The 23,964-nt window shown below is 37.7% G+C and overlaps 2 protein-coding genes across 3 annotated transcripts in view; one reads left to right on the top strand and one right to left on the bottom strand.

Moving 5' to 3' along the window:
* Window positions 1-10,161, bottom strand: part of LOC136340018 (substance-K receptor-like) — a 34,885-nt gene extending 24,724 nt beyond the window's left edge. Inside the window, exon 1 of the mRNA XM_066283713.1 lies at window positions 10,099-10,161. The gene's annotated coding sequence lies outside the window, so the exon portion shown is untranslated. The remainder of the gene's footprint in view (window positions 1-10,098) is intronic.
* Window positions 1-23,964, top strand: part of LOC136340392 (uncharacterized) — a 254,436-nt gene that overhangs the window by 13,733 nt on the left and 216,739 nt on the right. For both annotated transcript variants that reach the window (XM_066284441.1, XM_066284439.1), the window contains exon 3: window positions 8,414-8,459. In XM_066284441.1, the coding sequence (XP_066140538.1) occupies window positions 8,414-8,459 (46 nt within the window). The remainder of the gene's footprint in view (window positions 1-8,413; window positions 8,460-23,964) is intronic.

The raw sequence follows: 23,964 nt of genomic DNA, 5'->3' as shown, positions 1-23,964 counted from the left end.
AAAATTCATGAGGCCTCTTCGTAATACAACACCAAACTAACGTTTCTAATGATTTATGCAAACCAGTTGAGGGCTTTAATTAAAAGAAACCGCTGCCGCTCTGCAAATCTAAAAGACGCTTCCAGGTAATTCCAGAGCGTCTGAATATTTCCCTTTGTTCAAATGTAAATATGCTCTAATGCCGGTTTAGAGGGGACCCCACTCAAGAGGGTGATTATGGAGTTAGGTTCACTACTTCTTGTCCCTCGCAGAGTTTTTATAACGCTGGAAATCCTCTTAGTGCATTATGAGCAACTGCATAATAAGCACAATACAAACCGAAAGCTAGGAAAAATCCTGGTTTATTTCAATTCCACCACCATTTATACTCGGCTCGACAGAAAGTTTTAATTTAAAATCGATTCCCTTATTCCCGGTGAACAAGGTAATTCCAGAACATGCGGGCGGGTTTTTTTCGGGAAATAAACGGAAAAACTTCAAATGAAAGTAATTCTAAAGTTAGAGTCAATATTGATGATAAAATCGGTTTGGCCGCGTTATTTGCCGGCGCAAGCGGCCGTTTACATTTACAGTTTGAAGAATACATTTAAAGGGATTTGCGAAAGTTTTATTTGCGATGGTCACAACCGCGTCGAAGCATATTTTCCAGTGTCAACATTTAGATAAGATAAAATTCTAATTCGTACGATATGAATCCCGCAATAAAACAAACAGTCTCTGCAATCAGAGTCGAAGTTTTAATAGTTTTTTCGAAAAGGAATCCACTTGTGAAACCTAATATCTTCCACATTTTAAAGTCAACCTCGTAAAAACCAGAAAGCCATTACCGTCAAACTTTTTCCCTGCTTAATATATACACAATTAAATGGGGGGATCGTCTTCAAAACTCGCATTTTTAAAGCATTATCGGCGTTTTTACGACTTCTCGCTCAGGAAAATGAGGATTGATGTATATTCATGAGAGGGACGGGGGAGACGTATAATCGACACCGCCGAAAAACGTTTTAGCTGTATTGCAAATAATTATTTTCAAGGCCAAGATGGAAGAAAGTCCTTCCGTGCAAGCCGTGGAAGCGCTTAAAAGCTGGATGAAAGACAAAAAACACGCGTTAGAGATATTCCATTATATTCTCCAAGTGGCGATCCAAACTGCACACGAGTCTTTGATGCCTGTTTCGATCCATTGCGACATATTGATTTGCCGCCGTTGGCCTTCTTTTTCATCGTCGACTCCTTGACTTAATTTGGTCTTAAAATTTATTGCATCCGCCAATCACCCTAAAGGTGTTGAGGGAAGCATAAAATAAAAGTACGTAAAAAATATACAAGCCAGCAAGAACACACGAGGGAAATCGGGGCCGATAAAATTTTATGATGCCACAGAGAAAATTACCGAAAAAAATATGAACTGAAAACACGTGAAGGGATTTATCTCATCCGCAAACCTTTAATTCATTAATCAGATTGTAGAAGAAGGATGCAGGTAACGTGGTTGGAAAAAGTGGAAATTTCCCTAAATCCCGTAACGCTGATGTGGAACTGTTCTCTGCCCTGAGGTAGGACCAGCATGAAATAGCAAAAGAAGACTGGTAAAAAATCTTAAAAAATAGCAAGAAAGTGAAAGGTTGAAAAGGAAAAAATAAATGAAGATTCCCCGACCGACCGAAACATAGACAGCGGAGGAGGGAAGTTTAAGGCAATAATCCTATATTAGGAGAAGTCATACTATAGAGCAAAGCTAGCGCCTCTAACACTCCATGACTTTAACTTGGGTCAAACTTGACTCATGCATAATGCATTCTCAAACCCGCTTCAAATAATGGTGCTGTCCGATATGGGTAAACGATAAAGGAAAATTAATCTGCGTAAAGTAGCCATGTAGATCGAACATGTTGTATAAACTGCCCCAAGATATTGGTTTTACGGTTAAAGATGAGCCACGGACTAGACGAACTATGCACACAAATGCCGTCTGATATACCACCATTACGGTATTGCGAATTACGCGCTTACAATGTGTTTGGTTAAACTTTATGGCCAATACGTGTCTGCAAACATCTTCTTAAACTTTAAAGTAGTAATTAAATTTGGATGGTTTTGTGTGAGGCACTGGGAGGCCGGATTCAAAGTAAATCCAATGTTGAAGGGCAGCGCCCTTCCTAATCCCTCCTTTTATCCAAAATCCGCAGAAATCCCTGCCCCTCTAAGTTTACTACTGTAGTAGCGCAAATCAAAGCCTTCTTTACTGACCGCTGCCCAAAAGGGATTTCTAAGGCATTATTAAACGGTTTTTCTTATTATTTTTCTCAGACGTTTTCGGTTATACTTAGTCAGCCTCTCGCAGACGCAAGACTTATTCCCCCTTTATGGGTGAAACGGTCATCCCAAGCAAAAACTAAAAAATCTACGAAAATTCACTAAAGTCTCCCTTAAGCCCGGGTGGTTTCCTTCAGGTATTTCACTTCAGAACTTTGGCTGTTAACGAAGCCCAAAGGCCCTGTCTAAAGCGTGCTGTATCCGAAATTGATTGCGGCCTTTATTGGCCTATAGCACGATAACTAACACAGGTTTTCATTTAACCCAAACTCTCTGGGATTTGTAAAATTCCGAATATTCCTCCCAAAAGGTTCCGAGGGATAGAGTCTAAATTTTCATTAAAATCCGAATTTTTGGATTGCGTGGCGACATAAAAAAATTATACGGCGAATGCAAAATCCTGCCGTCACGGTACATATTAAACGTATTTTGAGTTATGGTCAAACTGCAGGACGTGTACTAAATTTAATAAAAGCGGTGGACTTTAATGTTTCCATTCCAGCACCGCTGACCGCTGCGCAAATGTTGTAATGAAATTTTATCACATTCGGCTGTCATGCTGTATGGTGTAATTATTGGTCAAATATTGCTGTACTCGCATTTGAAAAGCTCTCAAAGGAAGGCCGCCAGGTTCCAATGGTCGAAAAATCAGGTGGAACCAATCCAAAGTAAACGTATTATCCTGTGACTACGTTCAAATGTACGGCAATTTTCATATATTATATCACGAGCATCAATATCATGAGAACTAATGCTCATCAGAATTAATATCGTGATCGTTGATATCATGAGCGTTAATATAACGAGCGTTGATATCATGAGCGCTGATATCATGAGTATTGGTATCATAATTAGGAAAATTGATCCTAGTGCAACCTACTTCCGATACATTCTCGACATTTTAGTTCCTACGTACTGAATCCCTTCAAATTCTCGAAATGTCCAGATTTGACCGTAGTATTCAACTCGGTTATTGCCAAATTTGGAAAACGTCCTAATAATCCGATCTGCACCAAGTTACGTAAAAGCTGTAAAATGTTCGTTTCGAGAGTGGTCTGGGCTACATTAAAATTCTCCGAAAAATCCGTCGTTTGAGTTATTTAAACGTTGTTTGTTTTTTTTTCGCTTAAATTACTAGTTATTGATCAAGATTAGGTGCCAATTCTCGAAATTTTCTCCATAGATTCTCGTAAAAAGTTTTTTGAAAATTACATCATAGTGCCGGAGTATTGGAGGGCGATGTGCAGGAGCAGCATTGCTGCAGCATCAAAAGCGTATAAAAATTCCAGAAGAAATTTTAGGGAAGAAATTATTGAAATATCTTGGAAAAGAAAAGGGCTAAAATCCACTTATATTCGAAAAATAAAATCTAATAATAAGTTTTAAGTCGTTAGAAGTATGAGATTCTCCAGTAACCAAAACTTTGAGAGTTCGGCAAAAAGTTTATCCGCAGTTAGCCACAAGGATTAAATAAATGGCACTTAAGATAAAACGCTATTGGAGATTGAGTCTTGTGATAGGGTCAAAGAAGGCAGCTCAAAGGAATGAGGACTCACGGATCTCTATTCAACATGGGATAAAAAGTAGATTCTTTGATTTGACTCGAGGGTGAATGGAAAGTGAAAAGACGTTCCAACCATTCTAGGCATACCTTGCAAGTCTAATATATTTAACATGACTTTAGAGCATCATTAACGTGTGAAACAATCCGTGAAACTGCCTCTAAATAAAATGCATCATGTCCTGAGCAGCATCACGTTTCACGCCTCAAAATTTATTATTTAAGGAAAACGTTGATCATTGTCTGAACCTGTCCGCTCTCTCCACATCCACATTTAAAACACAAAGCATATCCTGCTTGTCTTTGTCTATTGCCAGGCTTTGAAGTCCGCAGGAGCATTCCCATCCAGATAATTCCTGATAGAGGTAAGCAGACGTCGAAGCTCCGGAGCGTGCGGCCGCTTTTTCAATGCCTGATCACATTTCTCGTTTCCCAAATTTCAGTATTTAATTACCATATTTGGTCGTCCATGTGCAGAACATTCTGAAATTCTCCTATTCAAACACGAAACAATACGACAAAAGTGCTTTCGCAGCAGCACCTGAATTACAGACGACTCCCTGCATTTCTCGGAAGTTGCAACATTCCTACTTAGGAAAAGTATTTTGTTCAATAATTTACCCTTATGGTACTTCTGGGAGAGATTTCAAAAACATTCCGTTTGCCTTTTTATTGGACGAATTTGTATTCTCCAAGGTAGTGCTTGCTCGAGAACGAGATTTTTTTAAATTGAGACGCTATGACGTGGCATTTGTCTCGGAGCCAGGATGGTGTAAATCCCTTTCCGCTGAAACGTATTTATATGCGTCCGAAACAAACTTATAATCCGATTTCCGCGATTTATACTGGCTTGATATCAAAACATCCCCTTCTCTAAGAGACTTGGGGGTGTCATAATCCCCCAAATCCCTTAAAGTTTGTTAGTTTTGCAGCCCAACACAATCGTTTACGTCTATAACCCTGGAGGGAGGGGGTTTAAAAATATTGCCCTTTTAGGAAGAGCACTAAAAATGGCGAATAGTATTATACTTGTACCCCTATTGTGTGCGTTATTGCACCCTCTTATTGCAATCCTTTAGGGGAACTTAAGTCGATTTTATGGTTTGGCGGGCAAGGAAATGGAAAAAACAAAGATGCTGATGAATTTTAACGACATTGAGTTGAACGTGCAGGTTGACGTTTTCTCATGGGTTTGTCTTTGACCCCCCGGAAGAGCGAGATATCGAAATACAGAATTAATGCAAAACGTCTCTGAAAACCTTGTTAAAACTTTATTCTAAACAAGATTAAGATTATCTACCCTTATAGCCGACTTAAACCGTAACAGCGAATGTCGAGTAATTTTCTAGTCGTAACAGTTCTTGATTTGGAATCTCGGTGAAAACCACTCCATTCGCGGAAAGTTATTGTTACAGCCCTAGTTTCATTATCTTCGCTCCGGTGCTCAAAGCATTATCTTAACTACCAGTTGCTATAATTCGTTACGACCAGTGTAACACATACTCAAATTCAGTATATTAGTGGCTTATCTGGGGGTTTTGTGTCGGGTTTCCGCAAAAAGTGGTAGCCATAACTTTAGTCTCGGGATGTAAATTCGCTTCTGGTAATATATTAGGAAAGAATTGCTGGTTTTATTTGGGAAATTTTGTGGATGTTTGGGGCCATTAGTGTGTGAAATGTTTCCCTTTTGGTGTGCTGGGTTCAAACTAAGTAATGGCGAATCCCAGTAGTGGAAGGCATTATCGCTACGATCATGGAAGTGTACCTGGCGAGTTATGAACATAAGCACTTAGTGACGTTCTCAATTACCTCCTTTTAAATTTTGAGAAGATATTAAGTCAAGTTACTTTATATCGTTTGAAGTAGCTTCTTTTCAATTGCTTTCCTGCAGAGATCAGCGACCATTTTTGAGAAAGATATGCCCAAGGGGGGAATTTTGCACCTTTATCATCAACTCTGTCATGTACAGAACGTGAGAATATCTTCGAACCTTATTGCTATAAATATGTTCTATACGTTTGCTCATTATTCTTTTGATGTCTACTAGTTTCACACAATTTATCATACATTTTAGTTTACCGTTTATTTTCGTTTTTCTCCCCTTCTGCCCTAGCTTTCTAGGGCGGTCACCAATTTGTCAGCAAATCGTTAACAAGGATGTTCGTCCGAGCCCTCGGTAACGGGTGGCCTATTCGCAGTTAGCTTTGATTGGGAATAGCGTTACTGATGTGTGAGGCGTTATTCTCAAAAACGAAAAGGATACCTTAAGGCTATAGGTACGCATCTGCAGTTTCTAAGATACCTACTCAAACGGATTGCATTGCTCAAGCTTCCCTTAGTAATAAACTTGGCTTTTAGTGCCGCAGTGCGAGTTTCAATCAGAAAACTTTGCCGCCACTTTTATCATCGACTCTATCTTAAAGCGACCGACAACAACTCTTTCCGACACACCGAAACTTCTAATGCAACTCAATGCAAAGCAGCCGAACTCCCTGTACATAAATTCCGGGCTTGTGTGGTACATGTAGTCCTTTCAGGAGTAGTGTCAGGCCTCGAAGTGCTATAAATTCCTTTTTGCCTAAACCGTGTGCAACTTAGGAAAGTTTCGATCCTTTAAAGGGTTTGTAATACATAAAGTCCGGCGTTTCAGTGATAAATACTCTCGGGACGGTGTCCCGGACAAATTTATCCTTTAAATGCGTTCAGCGACCGAAGAAGATTTTGGGAAGTTTCGCTGATTCAATTTTCCGTTTCGACTTTTCCGGTATGTGTTTTTCTACATTGCTGTTTTATGCCGTATGCACATTTAATCTCTGAAACTTCATTTTAAAGGCTTGTTAATGGAAAGTTTCCCTTTCTGGGCATTTCCATTGAAATTTACTCTACTGTAGGCATAGTGCTTTTGAAATATTCGTACATTTTTTAAATAGGAATATGTTGTGCGCTGCTATTGTTCTTGTGCTTTCAGTTGATTACAATAAGCGAAGATAACAAAGGTATTTGCTAATGTTTAAACGCAGCTGAAGGACCTTAAAAGAACTGACTGACTAAATTATAAATCAACCTTATTATAAAATTCAATTTAATCCCTGGGGCTTTCTTTATCTTTTAATAATTCGGTTCTAAGCAGCCTCGTTAAGATGTATTTGCTTTAAATTAAGGCTTCCAGAATCTTCCTTACTTAAATCGAGGCATTAGGAAAAATATACATATTGAGTGTCTGCTGCGTTCATCTGAAAATAAATGACACCGGCAAGAACGTAAAATTTTAAAGAAGTTATGTGTTCGATACAAATGTAGATTTCGCTATCTATTTATATGCAAATTTCCACTCAAAATGGAAGACAGTGTTGAAGCGGGCATAAAACTTATCGGTTACATCATCGAAGAACCGTAATATTGCTCGTTACAGTCATCTGATGTCGGTGCATTTTAAAAACGAGAGTTACACTAATATTATATTTCACGATTTCAAGAGGATTTAGTCTTCTGCTCATATTATGATTCAAAATATCACGACGGTGCGCGTTTTCTATTAGAGATTTATTATTCAAAAGGCGCATTTTGCCATTGCTGACAGCAAAAAACTGTCGATTAAATGAAAATTCGCAGAGCAAGGTCGTCATGGAAAATTTCTTTCCATGTAGATATTTGAAATTTTACAATATAACTAGTTCGAATGTTGATTCCGTCCAACTTCTTCCACCGCTTCCGCTGATTCTTCTTCCTCCCTTATTGTCCATTCTCTGTACTGTCCAGTGTAATTGGCTTGTTAAGGTTTGGATTGCGGATATACCGGCGGAATGTAGCGCGGTCAGCATTCAAATTATTTCTTCATAGAGAAACATTTACAAAATTCTATGAGAGTCTGAGATGGATTTCTGTATAACTTCCAGATTAATTGCACAGAAATGCTTTGGCTGTTTCTCTTAATAATTGACTTTAATGTAGGATTTGCCTGTGTCATTTTGCCGGAGGTTTAGAACCCTTTGAGAGTATTCGCTGCAGGAAAGATTTATCAAATGCGGACCCTCTGGCAAAACCCTACTAAAATAGAGTTAATTGAGAATGAAAGTTGAGTTTGCCACATTAACCAACACAAATACAGAGATTTTGTCCTCTCCATAAACCCATCCAAGCTCTAGTAAAATCTCAAAAATATCCTGAAACATACGTCTTCTTCTTTCAAAAATCTTCTGGAAACGCGGAGATTTTTGATGCTCGGAAACACGTTCAAGTTCACTTAATATTTCAATAGTGTTGAGGAAAGTGCATTACATCTTTTACTGTCAGATCATTCTTCTTTTCTTCACAAAAAAGTGTTTGGCTCCTTCATGTCACTTGAACGAATCTTAAATGAGAGGAGAGCAAATGAGTGTGAATTAGACTGATGATTATCTAATGGGTCATCCATGGTTTAGGAATTTAAATAAATAAGAATTACGTTTTTGTTTTTTTTTTAGCCGTCTGTCATTCCAAAAAAGTGTGCCGAGCGATTAAAGCCTCTAATTGCACGTGTTTTTTCTCTTTTTTCAGTGGAAGCAGCGATGGGGAGTCATCACGAAATTGTCACCAGCTGCAGGTAAGCTAATAAACTCCTCTCTAAAAAATCCCTTTACCGACTGGTTAATTCACACTTCTCCGAGATTATTTAATTAAATACGACCATCGTTTTATCTGCATCGAAATTCCCAGCTCGTCTTTCATATTATAGCGCGGCGTGTGGCAATAAACGTTTTTCTACAGAAATATCGTCCGGAAGGGTTGCAACATATTACGAAATATAAATGAAAATTTTTAACACCGGCCAGATGTTACGTAACATGTTAAGGTGAAATATTGTACGCTTGGTACAATACCACGTCTCATAAATATGTTTCTGAAAGTGCGACAACATCAGCATGTTTTACATATTATTATTTTACTTTCTACACCGTTTTGCATGGAACGAGGTGAGTCAAAAAATCTGAAAAACAAAGCATCCGAAAGCTACTCCGCAGCGTTAGAGCGAGCAATTAACCCTCTCTATGGGTTAAATGAAGTTAAAAACGATTCGTGAAACATTCACGACCTTACACGCAAAGTGATACAGGCCGGGAATTTCGAAAGAAAATTCTGAACGAATATCCTGAAATAAATTTTCCTCAAAGACCCTTTGAGTGTGACGCCCCTGATATCATAACAAGCTAACGGTATTTTAATTAAGTGTTCCAGTGCCGTTACGGTCGATCAGATAAAGTCAGATCGCAGATTAAGCGGGGTCCTGTGGAATGAATTTGTGGAATTCGTGGAAGTCTAAATGAATTATTGGAACGGCCCGACTCGATAAAAGGGGTGGTTTGGCTCAAAATTTGCAGCCCGAGCATTAGGACTCCTGAAAGCTCTTCTCAGGTTTTATCAGGACTGGAAAAACCATGTTTTTTTTTTATTTAAAAAAAATTATCCTTTTTAATGGTTAAAACACTTATTTTGTTTTCAAACATATCTTTGAAGAAACAGGTTTTAGACATTACAGAAGACGCTTAGATATTAGCTTAAAAATGCTTTAAAAAGTAGTATCTCTACCGTGGACCATCTATCGAAGCATTCCACGAATCAGGAGTTCCCTGAGCTCGCGAAATTGAATAATTGGCAAATCATCAGCGATTATTTTGGGATAAATCTTTTATTCCATTAATGGTTTCCAAGTTAGTACTTCATTAAATGCAAAACACAATCTGTATTAATCCTACTAGCGATTTGAACCAGTTTTTATACGAAATGTGCAGTAATGAATAAAGGAAATTACGTGTTCGAAGGCTATAGTCAAATTTGTACCGAAATGGAATAACAAAATGGAAATTGGCAAGGAAATCTGCTTTACGGTTATTCAATTGATTGTAATTGATTATTATATATAGATATAACATGAAATGGGGCATAAACTGCCACAAAATTAAGCGGATAAGTGAAAAAATTATGCACAAATATTGAATAAAAAATTGGTTAAACACAGTTTAAATCCTTAGACCTCGTTTAAAACGTGTCTAAAACGCCAATAGAAAAAAACTGTTAAACCAAACAGCCCCGGGTTTTATTAAGGCTTCCAAGAGCAAATTAGAAAATATTGTCTAGCTTGGCGTTAGGCGGAATTTACTCTTTAGACTAGAGTTTATTTTGTATGATGGAGCACACTTACTAACTTATCCCGACGTCAAATACTCAACACCCTGTTAACTCACTATTTGAAACCATTATGATTCTCGACACAAGATTCAAATTCATTTGCTAATACTAAACAGAACAAACTAGTCGCGACGACTGGGAAGACACTAAGGCCATTATGTGAAACGCCGAGTTGTTTGTTGAAATTGTCGGGATTTCTCACTATTATTAGAATAATGGATTTTAACTTGGAACAACAAGGAATTGAATAAAATTTAAAGATAAAAAGTTTCCGCATTAAGGGAGGAAGAAAGACTTTCAAGTTAAACACCTCCGTGTACCAACCTTATTCTTCCATACCTTGAAATATTCATAGACTATCCGCCTCTCTGTTTTTCGGTTCGGTGGAAACCCATTATTATTCCACAAGTAAAATAACTTGAAGTGTGCCTAAAATTAGGGTAGTAAATTCTAGTCGAACTTTTGGGCTGGAAAAAGGCTTTGGAACATCAATTTTTCAATGGGTTCCTTTGTTGGCTATAATTTGGGTGATGGTCTTGAATAAATAATATCGGAATCATTATTAGAGCTGGTTGAGGAAAAAATTCTGATGAGTAAAATGAAGGAAAAACAAAAGGACAAATGAGAAATAAATTCGGGAATGTTCTGAAAGAAGATGCAAACTGACCCTGAAGACAGATATTTTTTTAATAAAGCCTCAAATTTGAGTTTCCGAATTAGGAACTGGAAGGAGTGTAAATATGGAGACGACTTTCAAGAATTATCCAAAAATTTTATGTATTAATTTCTCCACCTATCGCTCAGCATTCTTAGCTTAGGCCAAAAGGCCTAGAAAAGTCTGAACTTAAATATTTCAGAAGCCATTGCACACTGTTGTCCTTCATTGAAGATTTATGGAAGGACATAAAGTTCGACCTTATGGGATTTCCTTCCAATTTTAGGCTCATTTTCCATTTTAACGTCAATAATATAAAAGGGTTGCCCGTTAAAATAAAAAAATTGAGTCGTACGGCACTTTTTTACGCCACTGTGTATGTTCAAAATTGTGTTCAGCCTTTGCTTTATACATACATAAACAATACATAAGAAATAAATTTGAAAAATATAATAATTAAAAAATATAAAAATAGAAAAATACAAAATATAAAATTTAGGCAGTTACGAACTCGTTTACTTTAAGTAGCAGCAAAGATAAGAGTTGAAGTGGTTATAGATTTAAGGGGGATAACTTTCATTTTCAGCTTAGTCACATGTGTTATCGTATGCAGAAGATGCTTTCTGTGCGCATTTTAGATCAATAGGAATTAATTAATATTTGTGATTATGGAAAGAAACATTATGCATCACATATTACTAAACTATGTCGTCAGATTTTACTCGTTGCGCGTCCATTATTCTGTTAACTAATCGCATTTCCGGTCAAAACGTGCATAAATTGCCCAACTTGGCAAATGTTGCTAAATATTATTTTGAGTACAATAGAACATTATCGCATATAATTGCGAATGAAAATATTTGTAGTAAATTTAAACAAACAGTTACAAATGGGTGCCGGGGAAAATTGTTTGAATTGCACTTTATGGATAAATTATTCATAAAAAGGACATTTTGTTATCAGATTTACGACACAGTTAAAGCATTAGTTTGGCTTGCCAAAAAAGAAAATTCAATAAAAATTTATTTCAAATATAAATGGTCCTATTTTGCCTGAATGTTAAATATTAATGTGTCTCGTTTTGACCACTTTTTATGAAGTCGAAATTGTGGATGGTTTTCAAATTGTTTTTCAAATTAATATTGCAGATACTGAAATTAACTATACGCGGTTTTTACAACTTTTTAAAAATCATCAAAGCATAAAATATTCTTAAGGAATAAGGGAATAAACCTATGAATTTTTTGAAAATGTTTTTGCATGATAAATGGATATAGAATAAAATGGTGTTTATTTCTTATCTCGTAAACGAAGCGAGTTACGACGAAAATTCAAGAGACAAGAAAGTTGTATTTTTAGTTTTTTTATCTAAAAAAATATCGAAATTCAATTAAAGTCAGTGGCATACACTTATTTGTCAAGAAATTCGATTGACGTGTCCCCTCTGCTGCAAATGGACTTAATAATTTTAATCTAGTTAGGACCAAATTGGTCCCTTATTACTATAAATGTCCGGCTATAGCGACCAAAATCTCTGATTCCTTCGTGTTCGCTATAACCAAGTTCGGTGGTGATAGTACAACTTAAGCTGCAACGCCGCGCTGAACGTAACCGAAGAAAAAAAATTATTTCTGTTATGATTGTTTTTTGCAATTCCTTAACACCCGATATCTGACACGACATGTTTATTAGTACTTGAATTTATTTTGGCTAATTAACGGTACTTACGTGGAAATGTGTGTTTTATATGAATATCATGATCAGCTTCTGATTTATGGAGAGGCATTACCGAATTCCGAAGCAACTAAACGCGTTTACGCGAATCGTTATCGAGAAAGAACCCTCCAGCTCGACAAACGGAAATCTTCATCGTATTTGGAAAAATTAGTTAAAACGCTGTCTCAGATGTATGGACTCAAATTGCTGACTTAAATTTCGAACATTTAATGTAGTCAAAAAATAACAAATTTGTGTTTTTGAACGAGATATAATTGGTGTAAAATGTGGAACTTGACGCGTTATGCTAACTGGAAATGACAACAATAATTTAAAGGTAAGAGGTTTTTCAAAGTCGTGAAATAAGATTGTCATGTGTAATGTTTAAATTTTAACTGTAAAATCTATCGGAACCAAAAAAAGGTGTGTAAAAATGCATATCTGAGTGATGCGGCTATTTAGGAAGGTAGCGAGTTGAGATAAACACGATGTGACGTTGCCAATCCTCAAATAATGTTTTTTTTTTTGTTTTCCGGGGAAATAAAATTACGACCCAGGTCGTAGGGAACTTTTTTGTTCAAAATAATATTCTTAATCATTAATTAAATTTATGAAAATTATTTCCGTAACACCCTGTATAATATTCTATGTGCACCCTGGACTTTAAAAACCCCGCATCATGGATTGGTTGATACCTTGAAGTTCGTATGGATCGTAATTCATACTATTTACCTGCGGCTATGCACTTAGATTCGGTCCCACTTAATTCCTCCAAACAGCATTCACATACAGTAACTTTTATACATGAGCTTGGTCAATTGTTACGAAAACTCCCTGGAATCTGTAGGCCGGACAACAAATGTCTGTTGTGGATAAAATTGTTCGATTGTTTCTAAGCACCTTCTAGCCAAAAATCGGCTAAAAACCATCAGAATTACCCTTCCAGGAAAATTGACCCCGGGTCAAAAACGGTCCCTGAAGGCAAAAGTGGCGACGAGCTCTTCTTTGCTTTACTCAGAAATGATAATAGTTCAACAATCCTGAAAAGTCCCAGTCTAAATTGGCCTAAGTCCACTTTAACCTAATTTGAAAGGTCGAGGAGCTATCCTCGTCAGCTATGTTCTGGGTATTCTAATATCTAAAATTAAGAAAAAAATTGAGAACTCTTATACATGAGTGTTCGAGTTTCCACCAAACCGCACTGATTCTCAATTATTCTCCTGCCAGTACACATTACTGCTTTTACTCGCTGATGTAAATAAAAACTTTGCCAAAAACCGTATAAATCAGGCTTGGGTGAATTATGCAAATCCGCAAACGGAACAATATAATTTATATTCCCAACTACTGAGACCCTCAAAACCTATACAAATATGCATTTATTCATGCAACTGCCAAAACAAAAATGTAAATTGCAAGTTCCGCAACTAACTGGGCGTTTGTGATTCTTACTTTGCACATTTACTTTCGCAACGATGATAAATTGCATTTCCGCGTCGTCTGCAACTTTTAACATGTTGTTCTGCGATTTTTAAACTGTCTCATTGAAATTATGAAAAATTACCCTTGGACATCGGAGAAACGTCGAAGACATGCATTAGAGTTTTATTACAGCATGAGAGGAACAATAAATACCCAGTCGAGATATAGGAGTGTCCCGATCCGAGGGAAAATCCTATAGTGGGCAAATTTAATATATTCTCGATTCATTGTATCTGGCGCAGTCTGTACGGATAGATTGTCATGTATTTTTCAACGATTTATCGAATTTTCTCCCATCGAAGGTTTCCACCGAGTTAGAATAAACTCTGACGTTAGGTAAACTTACAATCATTGTGCTTGAAATTGCTCTCAAGCCGCAACCGATTGAAAAGTAAATTCCAACTAGTTTGAAAATCGAAGGCAGGTATGCCTAATAGATTCTAAAGCTAAAGATTTTCTATTTTCCCTAATAATAGAGCGGTTAAAGGGTTTTCTCCCTTTAATTTAGCTTATCGGCGACAAAAAACAGCATCGCTATCAATGGCAACCGCTTTTAAATTTCCTGCACAAGTGAGCGATTACAAGATCCTGCGGCATAGAAATGCAGGATTGTGTGAGAAGAAGAGCCTCGCCCTGATTTGAAGTGACGAGGAACCGACTATCACGCCTGACAGGTCAATTTCCCAACCTTGAATGGCTGAATGGGCTCAGGCTGGTGCAACCACTTTTACGTGAAAGGAAAAACACTTTTCGACTTTTTCGCTTCTTGCTCCTGACAACAATAACGCCATGATGGGGTGTGTGTAACTTATTATTCGGCCCAGAAGTATGTCCCCTATTATTTCTCTTCAGAACACCCAGTATATTGAGACTGGAATAAAGGAAGGTTCCTGCCACTCGCATTTGCAGTGAATGCTAGGGACATGAATGCTCAATCACCCTATATTGTTCCCACCAGCAGGTGTATCGTTTTTTGATGTCATCCATTCTTTTTCTCCGACAAGGTCGTTTATTTTAGGAAAAGAATGTCAAACCCGAATTCCAAGATTCATTTAACACATCTGTCTTCCGAACAACTGACGCCTCCTCAAGATTTATAAGTAGTTTAAATTTGGATCGCAGCGAAAATTTCAGAAGATTAAGGTCTATTACGAGTTTATGCCTCATTCTAGCTCTGTGTTTAATTAACTCGACCACTGCAAAGATCGGTTTCGAATCTATAAGAGCTTGTCAGTCCGGTTCATCTCGAGTCAATCGAAAGCAGGCAGGAGTCGTCGATGTAAAAGGTGTGTTGGGCGTGCAGGAAGAACTCTAACCAGCGCCATCTGCCGCATCCTTTTTGCTGCATCTTGACTAGTTCTTCGAATGCAACCGGTAGCACATACTGCACAGAGCTGAACTAAAGTGAAGAGTGGTGAAGGTGAGTGAAATAATATTCGTAGGAAAAAGTTGAAAATATTAAGGTAAGAGGAAAAAGGAGATTAAGTAAGAGCTGGAATGAGGCATAAAATCGTAACAGACCTTAATCTTCTTACATTTTCCCTATTATATCTTGGTGGCTCTTGAATCTAAGCCGGCACTGTGTTAATAAATGTCCGTTTAAAAAATTAGAGTTATCTTCTTATGACTCGCGGCTCTATTCACAAATTGGGTTCACGTACATTTGGAATTGAACCATCATATTTGCGACAGTTAAGCCACTCTAGTTTAACGACAAGTTCCCTTTAATCGTCTGAAAATCGTTTCTCTTGCAATTTCATTAAAGGGTCAAAGTCCACTTTGACTTCTTCAGAATGAATATTTTATCCCTTAATCCTCTAAAGCGGAAGGGAACTTCACTAAATAACCGCCTTCAATACCTAAGACGTTTTTATGGCATTTCGGTCACCATGAACCGCCTTCACTTATCCACCGGCGTGGTTAAAGAAATGACATTAAATTATACAGTGCGATACATTTTACATTTTTTTTTCCTTTTGCTACGAAAATATCGATTCATTCAGGGCGTAAAGCTGTGAATATTTTATTTTCCGCCACCAAATTACGGCCCTTTTTCTATGGCCATTGGGATTATGAATTATTCAGCATGCGGGAGTATCATCATGCAAAGTTCTAAGGAAAATCACGGAGCTTTTTGTGTTGGGAAATAACGGTCATAAATGACCTAATCATAGTTATCCCATGTAACGTCCATCGTAAATCTCTTGACGTCCGTCCAAAACCATTTAGCCTAATGAAAGGTTTTAAAATAAAAAGTCATGTCTCCGATGTGTCTCTTTTATGCATGTTTTATGTATTTTTACGTATGGCCGTAAAATGACCATCAATTCGGGATGGGCTGATTAGGTTTTATTTCCCTTTTGAGGATTATACAGAGCAATGGGAAAATCTCAGAGTTGCCAGTTGAAGTTTAGCCGCATTTAAAATGCGGCAATCAAAGTTCCCAACGCAATAAAACCGCAGGAATAAGAAATAACATTCATCCCCAATCTGGGACAGGAAATTGCCAAAAATTCTACACCTTTCTCTCCTTTATCCCCCACAATTTATTTATTGCATATAGGGAGGGTATCGGAAGTAGAAGTATATCGTATCACTGTATATTGAAAGAAAAGATGAAGGGTCGATATGGGCGCCATCTGCCGAGGGCTTTTGGCGGCAATCAAGACGTAGGGTTTGATATATACCATTCAGATGATGGCAGGAAGATTGCCCTTCAGAGCCGTCAATCGTGTGCATAATTTTCGCATATTGGGGAGGATAAAGAGATATTTCGAAAGAGTGGATTTTTATGTCAGTTTAGTTTATGACGCAACCGTTATCTGGATTAATTCTCATACAGTATTTTTTTCCGTTGCTATGCATATGTAGTTTCAGTGAGTGCAAGCAAAAGGCAGTTAGGCGATTGATAAGTGCGAGTGAGACAGGCTACCGCTTCTTCTTCCATCGTCAACCATCGGCTATAGTCGTTGACGCGTCAACAGTACACCTTAATCCGAGGAGGGACGTGGATCTACATGAATTTGGAGGCCGCAAATCACGCGCACACGTTCAAATTTGAATGCTTTCTGCGAAAACAAAATTACATGATAAATTTTAATGTAATCTTACATCTACAAACACCACGGTAGAAATAGTGTTTTTGGAACGCATCAATTGAAAAACAAACCCTATTCTGTAACATGATCCGTCCTCTAAGGCCTATTACTGCTTGCGAGTCGAGGGCGATAGCTTCTCTCCCTCGCACCTAGAAATTGCCCGATTGCCTCTCGCTTGCACTAACTAAATCTTAATGTACATAGCAGCGAAAAAGATGCTGTATACGGGATATCCGTTTTTGGTCCTCAACTATAGAGATTTCAGTAATAATAAAATGCGTGAGATCGGATCAATTCAAGTAAAGTTGCGCAATTTGGAGTTGAAGAGTATGCAAGTTTCAAATCTCTTCTTTTATTTATTTTTTTCTCTTTCGGAGATTTGCAAAGAGATGGAAATTTTAGAAAATATTTTTTTCCTCAACTTATTTGGCGGGGTAACTCGAAATGAACTCTACTTCATCACTGCAACTATTTCTCCTTCAAAACGTAGCGATGCCGTATTTCAAACCTGACGTTTCGATCTTTGATGACTATCATCAACTTTGTGAACCAACAGAAGCTTTTATGAGTAAGTGCCTGTCACGACTGACGCCGTTTGACCATTCGATTTAGAAGTAATTTTAAAGCGTACAATCTAGATGAGTGATTGGCAAATCCATATTATTTGCCCTAATCAATGGTGGATGAGTAAATTTTTGAACGTAATAGTTGATACAGCGACAGCACTTCCTGTCTGTTTGAGCCTAATATCTTATACCTTCTAATTTGATCCACCCCAATTAACGACAATGCAAATCACATCTCAACCCCTTCACCCTAACAAACCAAAGGGTGTTACAATGTCGTGTCAAATCGAAAAAGCCAATTATTCTTCCTTTTACGCAAGATCGCGTTCGAATCATCGCCCTGGGGCGTTGGAAACAACGTTAAGGAACAAAAGTGGAGTCGGAAAAACAGGGAACTTACCGGAAAATTACATAAGTTCTACCGTTCAGCCTGCGTAGACAAATATTAACACAAGACACGCAATTTGGGACCTTTTTAAAAGGGGCTGCCGTTGTTCGTATTTAAATTGGAACGTTATGATGAGGGGTTGTTTGGGCTCGAGTTTTCCACGCGCTGAGTGAGAGACGAAAAAAAAATCTTGACATAAATTTTTTTTGACGATCCATCCTCCTTTTCTTCGCAGTTTCAAGAAATACAAAACGGTGCATAGATATTGATTTTGAAGCGTGGCAATTTAGATTTTCAGAAGCCGTTTTCGACAGAATTCAACTGGGATCAATATAATCCCAGGAAAACGAGAAAGGCCGAGTCAGTTTCAGGCTCGGGCAATTTAAATAGATGCGAAAATTTCAGTAAAACGGCGACGAGAAAGTTGTAAAAGTCGATTGGATATGGATGTCAAACGTGTGATTTTCGTGCTAATGCTTGTTTACGGGTTTTTCTCTGACGGCAAACAAATTAAATTTCTCTCCCTTGCGGGTTCGAATCCCCTGTTTACCAATATCGCGGCGAACTCGAAATCATTTGTGACGGTTTAGAGAAGATTTTATTAGGGGTTGAAACAAGGCAAAGCAGCCGAGCAACAAGCTGACGTACGATAAGGAAAAACGCGTCTAGAATTTCAATTGGGCGTACTTTTCCGACGAGTCAATAAATATTGCTCAGGCAGAACACAATCTAGCCGTGCGTGTGTCTTTCACCGAAAAATCGAGAACAGGTGTTTTCCGAATAGGCCACCCTTTAAGAGGGTGCGACTGGCGATATTTCATCCCTCCGTAAGCCCTGGAAAGGACGATCTGTTTGATAAATTATTCTCGGACGCACGACATCCCCATAAAGTGGCAAAGTGTTCGAAAGAATGGGAGTTCTCGAAACTTTTTCGGAACTTTTCCTTATCTAGTACGGTAAATATTAGATAAGGGTGCGTATACGCGGGAAAATAGGGCCTATAAATTGCGTAGAACTTTTCCTTCTGTATTATTTATCGTGCACTGCAATGGATCATTGTTTTAACAAAGAACGAAGAGGATGTGATTTAATAAAAATCTATCCAGACAATCTCTCTTTGTAGTAAGCTCGGTCTCAACCCATTTTCGTGCCGCACGCTCCCGTTTGGAGTAATTGGATTGTGCTAATCCAGTTTAGGATAAACCCACCTTGTTATCAGATAGCGGTGTGTCCGCTCGAGTAAACAAAAAACTAAATTGATTATGTCCGTCTTTGTCTGCTCAATTAGCACACCTGTGGGACAATTAATTGGATTGAGCGCTTTGTTAAATGACGTGTGTAGCACTATAGTTTTGGTAATTGGCGAAACTAGTCAGATAAATACAACATTTTACGTCTCCCAGGCTGAACCCCTTAACGTACTAAAAAAATCACAAATGTAGATTTTGAAGTTACTTTTCTCCCACATCAAGCAATCAAATCATAGAAAATTGCCATTAAGCTCGACAACTTTGGGTTCAAGTTAGTTCAGGTCAGATCAGATGCTGCGAAAAGGATCGTTTAGCTCTAATCGCCGCGTTATAGCTTCTTTCTCTTCCATCATTGCTACTACGGTTACTATTACTGACACTACTCCTACTGCTTCACCGAAGGACCTGATGATCTGCTACCGTTAGCGCACCGGTTCACAAGTTCTTCACTTGCACCATCACTCTTTTTCTGCATTGTAGACTGTGAGGTGCGTTTTTGAGACCAATTGTCGTCATGGAAAATACATAACACAATAAATAGTTTCTGAGTTGCCAAATTTTAATTAGTTTAGTGTAATGTGAATGTAAAATTAATTTATTGTTTTTTTTTTATTTTATTTAAAAAGGTTATAGAATCAGGTGGGAAAAATATTGTTTCTCTGTGTAAAAATAAATATTTCCATATTTTTTATTAATACCAAACGTTGTGTACTGTTGTCATTTTGAAATATTGTTTTTTGGAGATACGCCTTTGTGTCCTGTAGAATCTCGCAGAAGAAAAAAATTTTTAACTTTGTCTGTACAGAAGCGAAGGAAATTTGAAACCCTATTGCAGGACCCTGTATGCCATAGAGTACACGTTAACGTTCGGCAGCTTGATTTTACGAGCTTTATAAAACGTTTATAACGTAGCTGTAAACTTTGATTACTACGGTGACAAAGGCAAATCCTGTTACTATTCAATATAACTTATAAGTTTTAATGGAGTCGTAAAGAAGAAGTCACTTACCAGCGAGATTTGATGGCATTCCTCTTGGAATTGCTGGTCGAAAATTGAAGTCGTAGCAATTTTTCTGCGAGAAAAACAACTGACACTCCCTTGGATTGGGGGAGCAAAAATCATGCACCTGACCTGACACTTTTTACATGTTTTTAAATAGATCTCTTAAATCCCCTGGGAAATGAACCAGCACTGCATGTCACCCTCGCCTTTATAAATATTTATTCGCTTTGTTCCAATCATATCACAGTTTTGAGCCCCATTGAGAAAATGTCATTTCTCCAGAAGAGTTCCGTGTGATTATATTTATTTATAACAGATTTTCCAGCTAATTTATCCCATCACCCTCAGGCTGTCTGTCTGACCGACGATGAAAGCGACCTCGTCGAAGTAATGTAATTCCAAATATAGAGATAATCACAAAAAGTCGAATGATAAATGGGCTTAGTTCGAGACACAATCCATTAGTTTCCAGGTGACGCTAGATAGAGAAAAAAAAAGCTTTTTTGTAGGGAGATTTCTCTGTGTTTTCTTTCGACGTTTTTGTCAAGTTTATTAACAAATAATTGCGTTCTAATTTGCGTTGTACGAGGACCACGACAATCAATCAATATTCGCAGATTTGAGGACGCCTTCAGCTCGGTTTAATATTCAATGAGCGAAAATGCGTATAATCTGTCGCCTTAAACTTGGGATGAAACCGACAATCTGCTTACTTTTAAAGTTTCCAGAGGGTTTTATATATTATATTTGCAGCTGGCGGCTGAAAAGTGAAACAGAAAGTTGACAGATTGTGCGAAATTTGTTTCTAGATATTTAGGGAATTATGTGAGAAGTTTTCTGGCATGTAATTAATATTTCTCCATTTAACTTGAGGCAAAGTTTAGCTGTTTGAAATTTAGTTAAAATTAGTGGCTTCAATAAAGTTATAATGTGAGCAAGTTTAAAAATCGAGACGTTGAACGAGGGGGTAGATTGTTTATGAATGACACCCTCCAAAGCGCGGACCTTGAAATTGCGCGTGGGAGGATTGCTGATCACAATATTTTCAAAATGACCACGTAAAAGAGGGCGATGTAGAACCTAAATCGGCCAGCTAGAAAATATCACATCAGAGAACATCTCTAAACTTTATGGGTAGTAATTTTTCCGATGTTTCATATTGATCGTCGATATCTCAGAAATTTCTCCACTAAATCCACTTGAAAGAATGTACCAAATAAAGGGCCTTAAAGTGCCCTATATCCCTTCGGAAGCCGGGTTGTGATATTTCTTTCAAATTACGAGATGCTGCGTGTGTTTCTGTACATGCAACTGCCTAAAACGGAATTTGCATGAAACGGTGTTTATAAAAAAAGACTTTTGCACTCCACTGAGGTATTCAAGGGAGTGATGTAAGATCATGTCAATCGACGAGGTTTCGGAAAGAAATGCTCTACGAATTTTTTCCATAGTTCTTGGAGAGTGCAAAAGCCGATTATCCTCAAACACGCGTGGGACGTCCCGACGATCTGCGCAAAACCATTTGAATTCGAAAATTACGCAGCCGCGTAATTTTCAAATATTCCATTAAGTTGAAATCTGCGATTGCAAAGCTTTCAACCCCCAAATGAAAAATCAAATCAAAAACAGCGCTGTAACCAGTTCACCCCTAACAAACATTCTTTATTAACCTAATTTTATGTACCGGCAAAATAAGACCGCAAACGGTATACCATAATAATATGCGTTACGGAGTCTAATCAGAGGACAAAAGGGCCCTTAGTAGTAGTTAATCGCCTGTCAACGGTATAAAAACTGAAATTAAAAGAAGCTCTTAATGGTGTTCGCAGCCCGAGTATCGATTATGCCATCACTCAATTTGATTAATTCTTAATGCCTGTACCGAGAACACAAAAAGAACTGAGACTTGCTTGTATCAAGCAAAGTAATTTTTCTTGTTTCGTTCGATCCTACGATAAGAGCACTCAGACAGATTTAACTATTTTCCGAGATTTGATCGGATGCTTAAAATTTCTATCGTGAATAAAACTAGAAGAAATAAGATTACTTATTTGCCCAAGAAAGTTTTGAGGTTCCGCCTTTAACAAAAAACACGCAACTCGAGAATCCCATATTTCTCTGGCAGGGCTTGTAAAGTGACGCAACTAGACATCGTTAACTCCAGAGATGGGTCTTAATTATCCCGCTGAGAACTTGCGGACGACTCCTTATACCTTTCCAGATGGTTAACTTAACTGGCCGGAATCTGTTGACCGGAATATTAAAACGACCCTCCTCATGCCGTCTGAATCAGGGCCGTAGATCTTTTAGAGGGATTCAGCAAAAATTCGCCGCGACGCACAGTTGGCCAAAGGCAAAAAATGTGTGGCCAAAAATCCGAAGAAACCAAATATGCTTTTGGCTAGCCATGGCATGGACTGGCGGCTAGTTTCATTTGAATCAGAATTAGATGGTGCGTTAAGAGTTGCACTAAAACGAAAATTTGAATTTTGCCTCCATGTGTATATACCGTTATTAGCGATCTTAGAAAATAACCTTTAGAGTTACAACATTTACCGGACAAAGTGAGACAAGCGAAAGGTGGGGTCATTTTAAGAAAAAAGCTTTATATGGACATGTATATGTCCGATTTCATTTATTGAAGGATTTACTTCAACTTCAAAATTTTCTGTGTGGTACCTATTTATTATCAAAAATTGCACAAGAGAAACGGTTAAAATAAAAAAATGTCTGACATTATTTCCACCCGGTTTCTAGGAATTCTAGAAGGTCTGTTCCATCACAGCCATGACTAACCTGAATTAACCTAAAGATGTTGTGGTCTTTTTTCTGTCCTTCAGCAAACTGTCAATTCGGATGAGATTCGACGTCCAAGTAGAGACCTTGCTGAGCAAAAAATAAATGCTTCAATTTAATATTAATCTATCGTATTGGGTATTCTGAGGCTGCTGTATCCACAAGATGATATACATAGCATGTTCTTGAAATACGAAGGAGAATTTTTACGCAGCAGGTTTGGGTATATATATCTGTATTAAAAGAGAGTTAAAATAAATCTTATATCAGGTAATTTCTTTATTGACTTGGGAGGGCCAAATTTTCGTGTTTAGTAGGTGCTCGTGTGGCACATTTAAAGTAAGAAAATTCTTTGAGTAAACAAGGACTATTTCACTTGATCTTTTATTGGAAATAAATATTCTATTACCTTCGATTGGCCCTACGCACATTTCAAATTTAAATGCATTTACTTGATGGCGATTCATGTGAGGCGTTATTCTCTTTTTCCTGTGTGTGTTTGTCTGGCCTTGAAGGCAGTACAGGTATAGCTGAAGAGCCATTTATTGAGTAACTTTCCTAGCGAGACCTTACGATTCTAAGAATGATGGCAAACAGATGAATTCAATCCTCGTTAAATTCCTAAAGTTAGGGGAAGTCACTTAGATATGTACATATATCATATTTCCTGTGCTCGATGTGCCCAATTAACCAGGATACTCGGTGGAAAGCTAAATTTTCAGGTTCTCCAATTTTTGGAACTCAAATTCTGGGTGAGATGGAGAATGTATTCCATGTATTTTATATGTGCATACAGTGGCTATAGACCTAATTGAAGAGCTTTTTCATTTGATCCCCTGCTGTCAATGTTGAATAAATAATTCATTGCTGATGGACGTGCTTTACAAATGAAGCAGTTGCTTGCCGCTGTAATTCCCATTACCCCAGAGGCCACCTTCATGTCTAAAATACTGAAAATGAGGACGTGC

This window comes from Euwallacea fornicatus, chromosome 7, assembly GCF_040115645.1.
Source record: "Euwallacea fornicatus isolate EFF26 chromosome 7, ASM4011564v1, whole genome shotgun sequence".
NCBI classification, from domain to species: Eukaryota; Metazoa; Arthropoda; class Insecta; order Coleoptera; family Curculionidae; genus Euwallacea; species Euwallacea fornicatus.
Note: the sequence above shows the minus strand (reverse complement) of the source record. Positions and strands in the feature narration are given on the sequence as shown.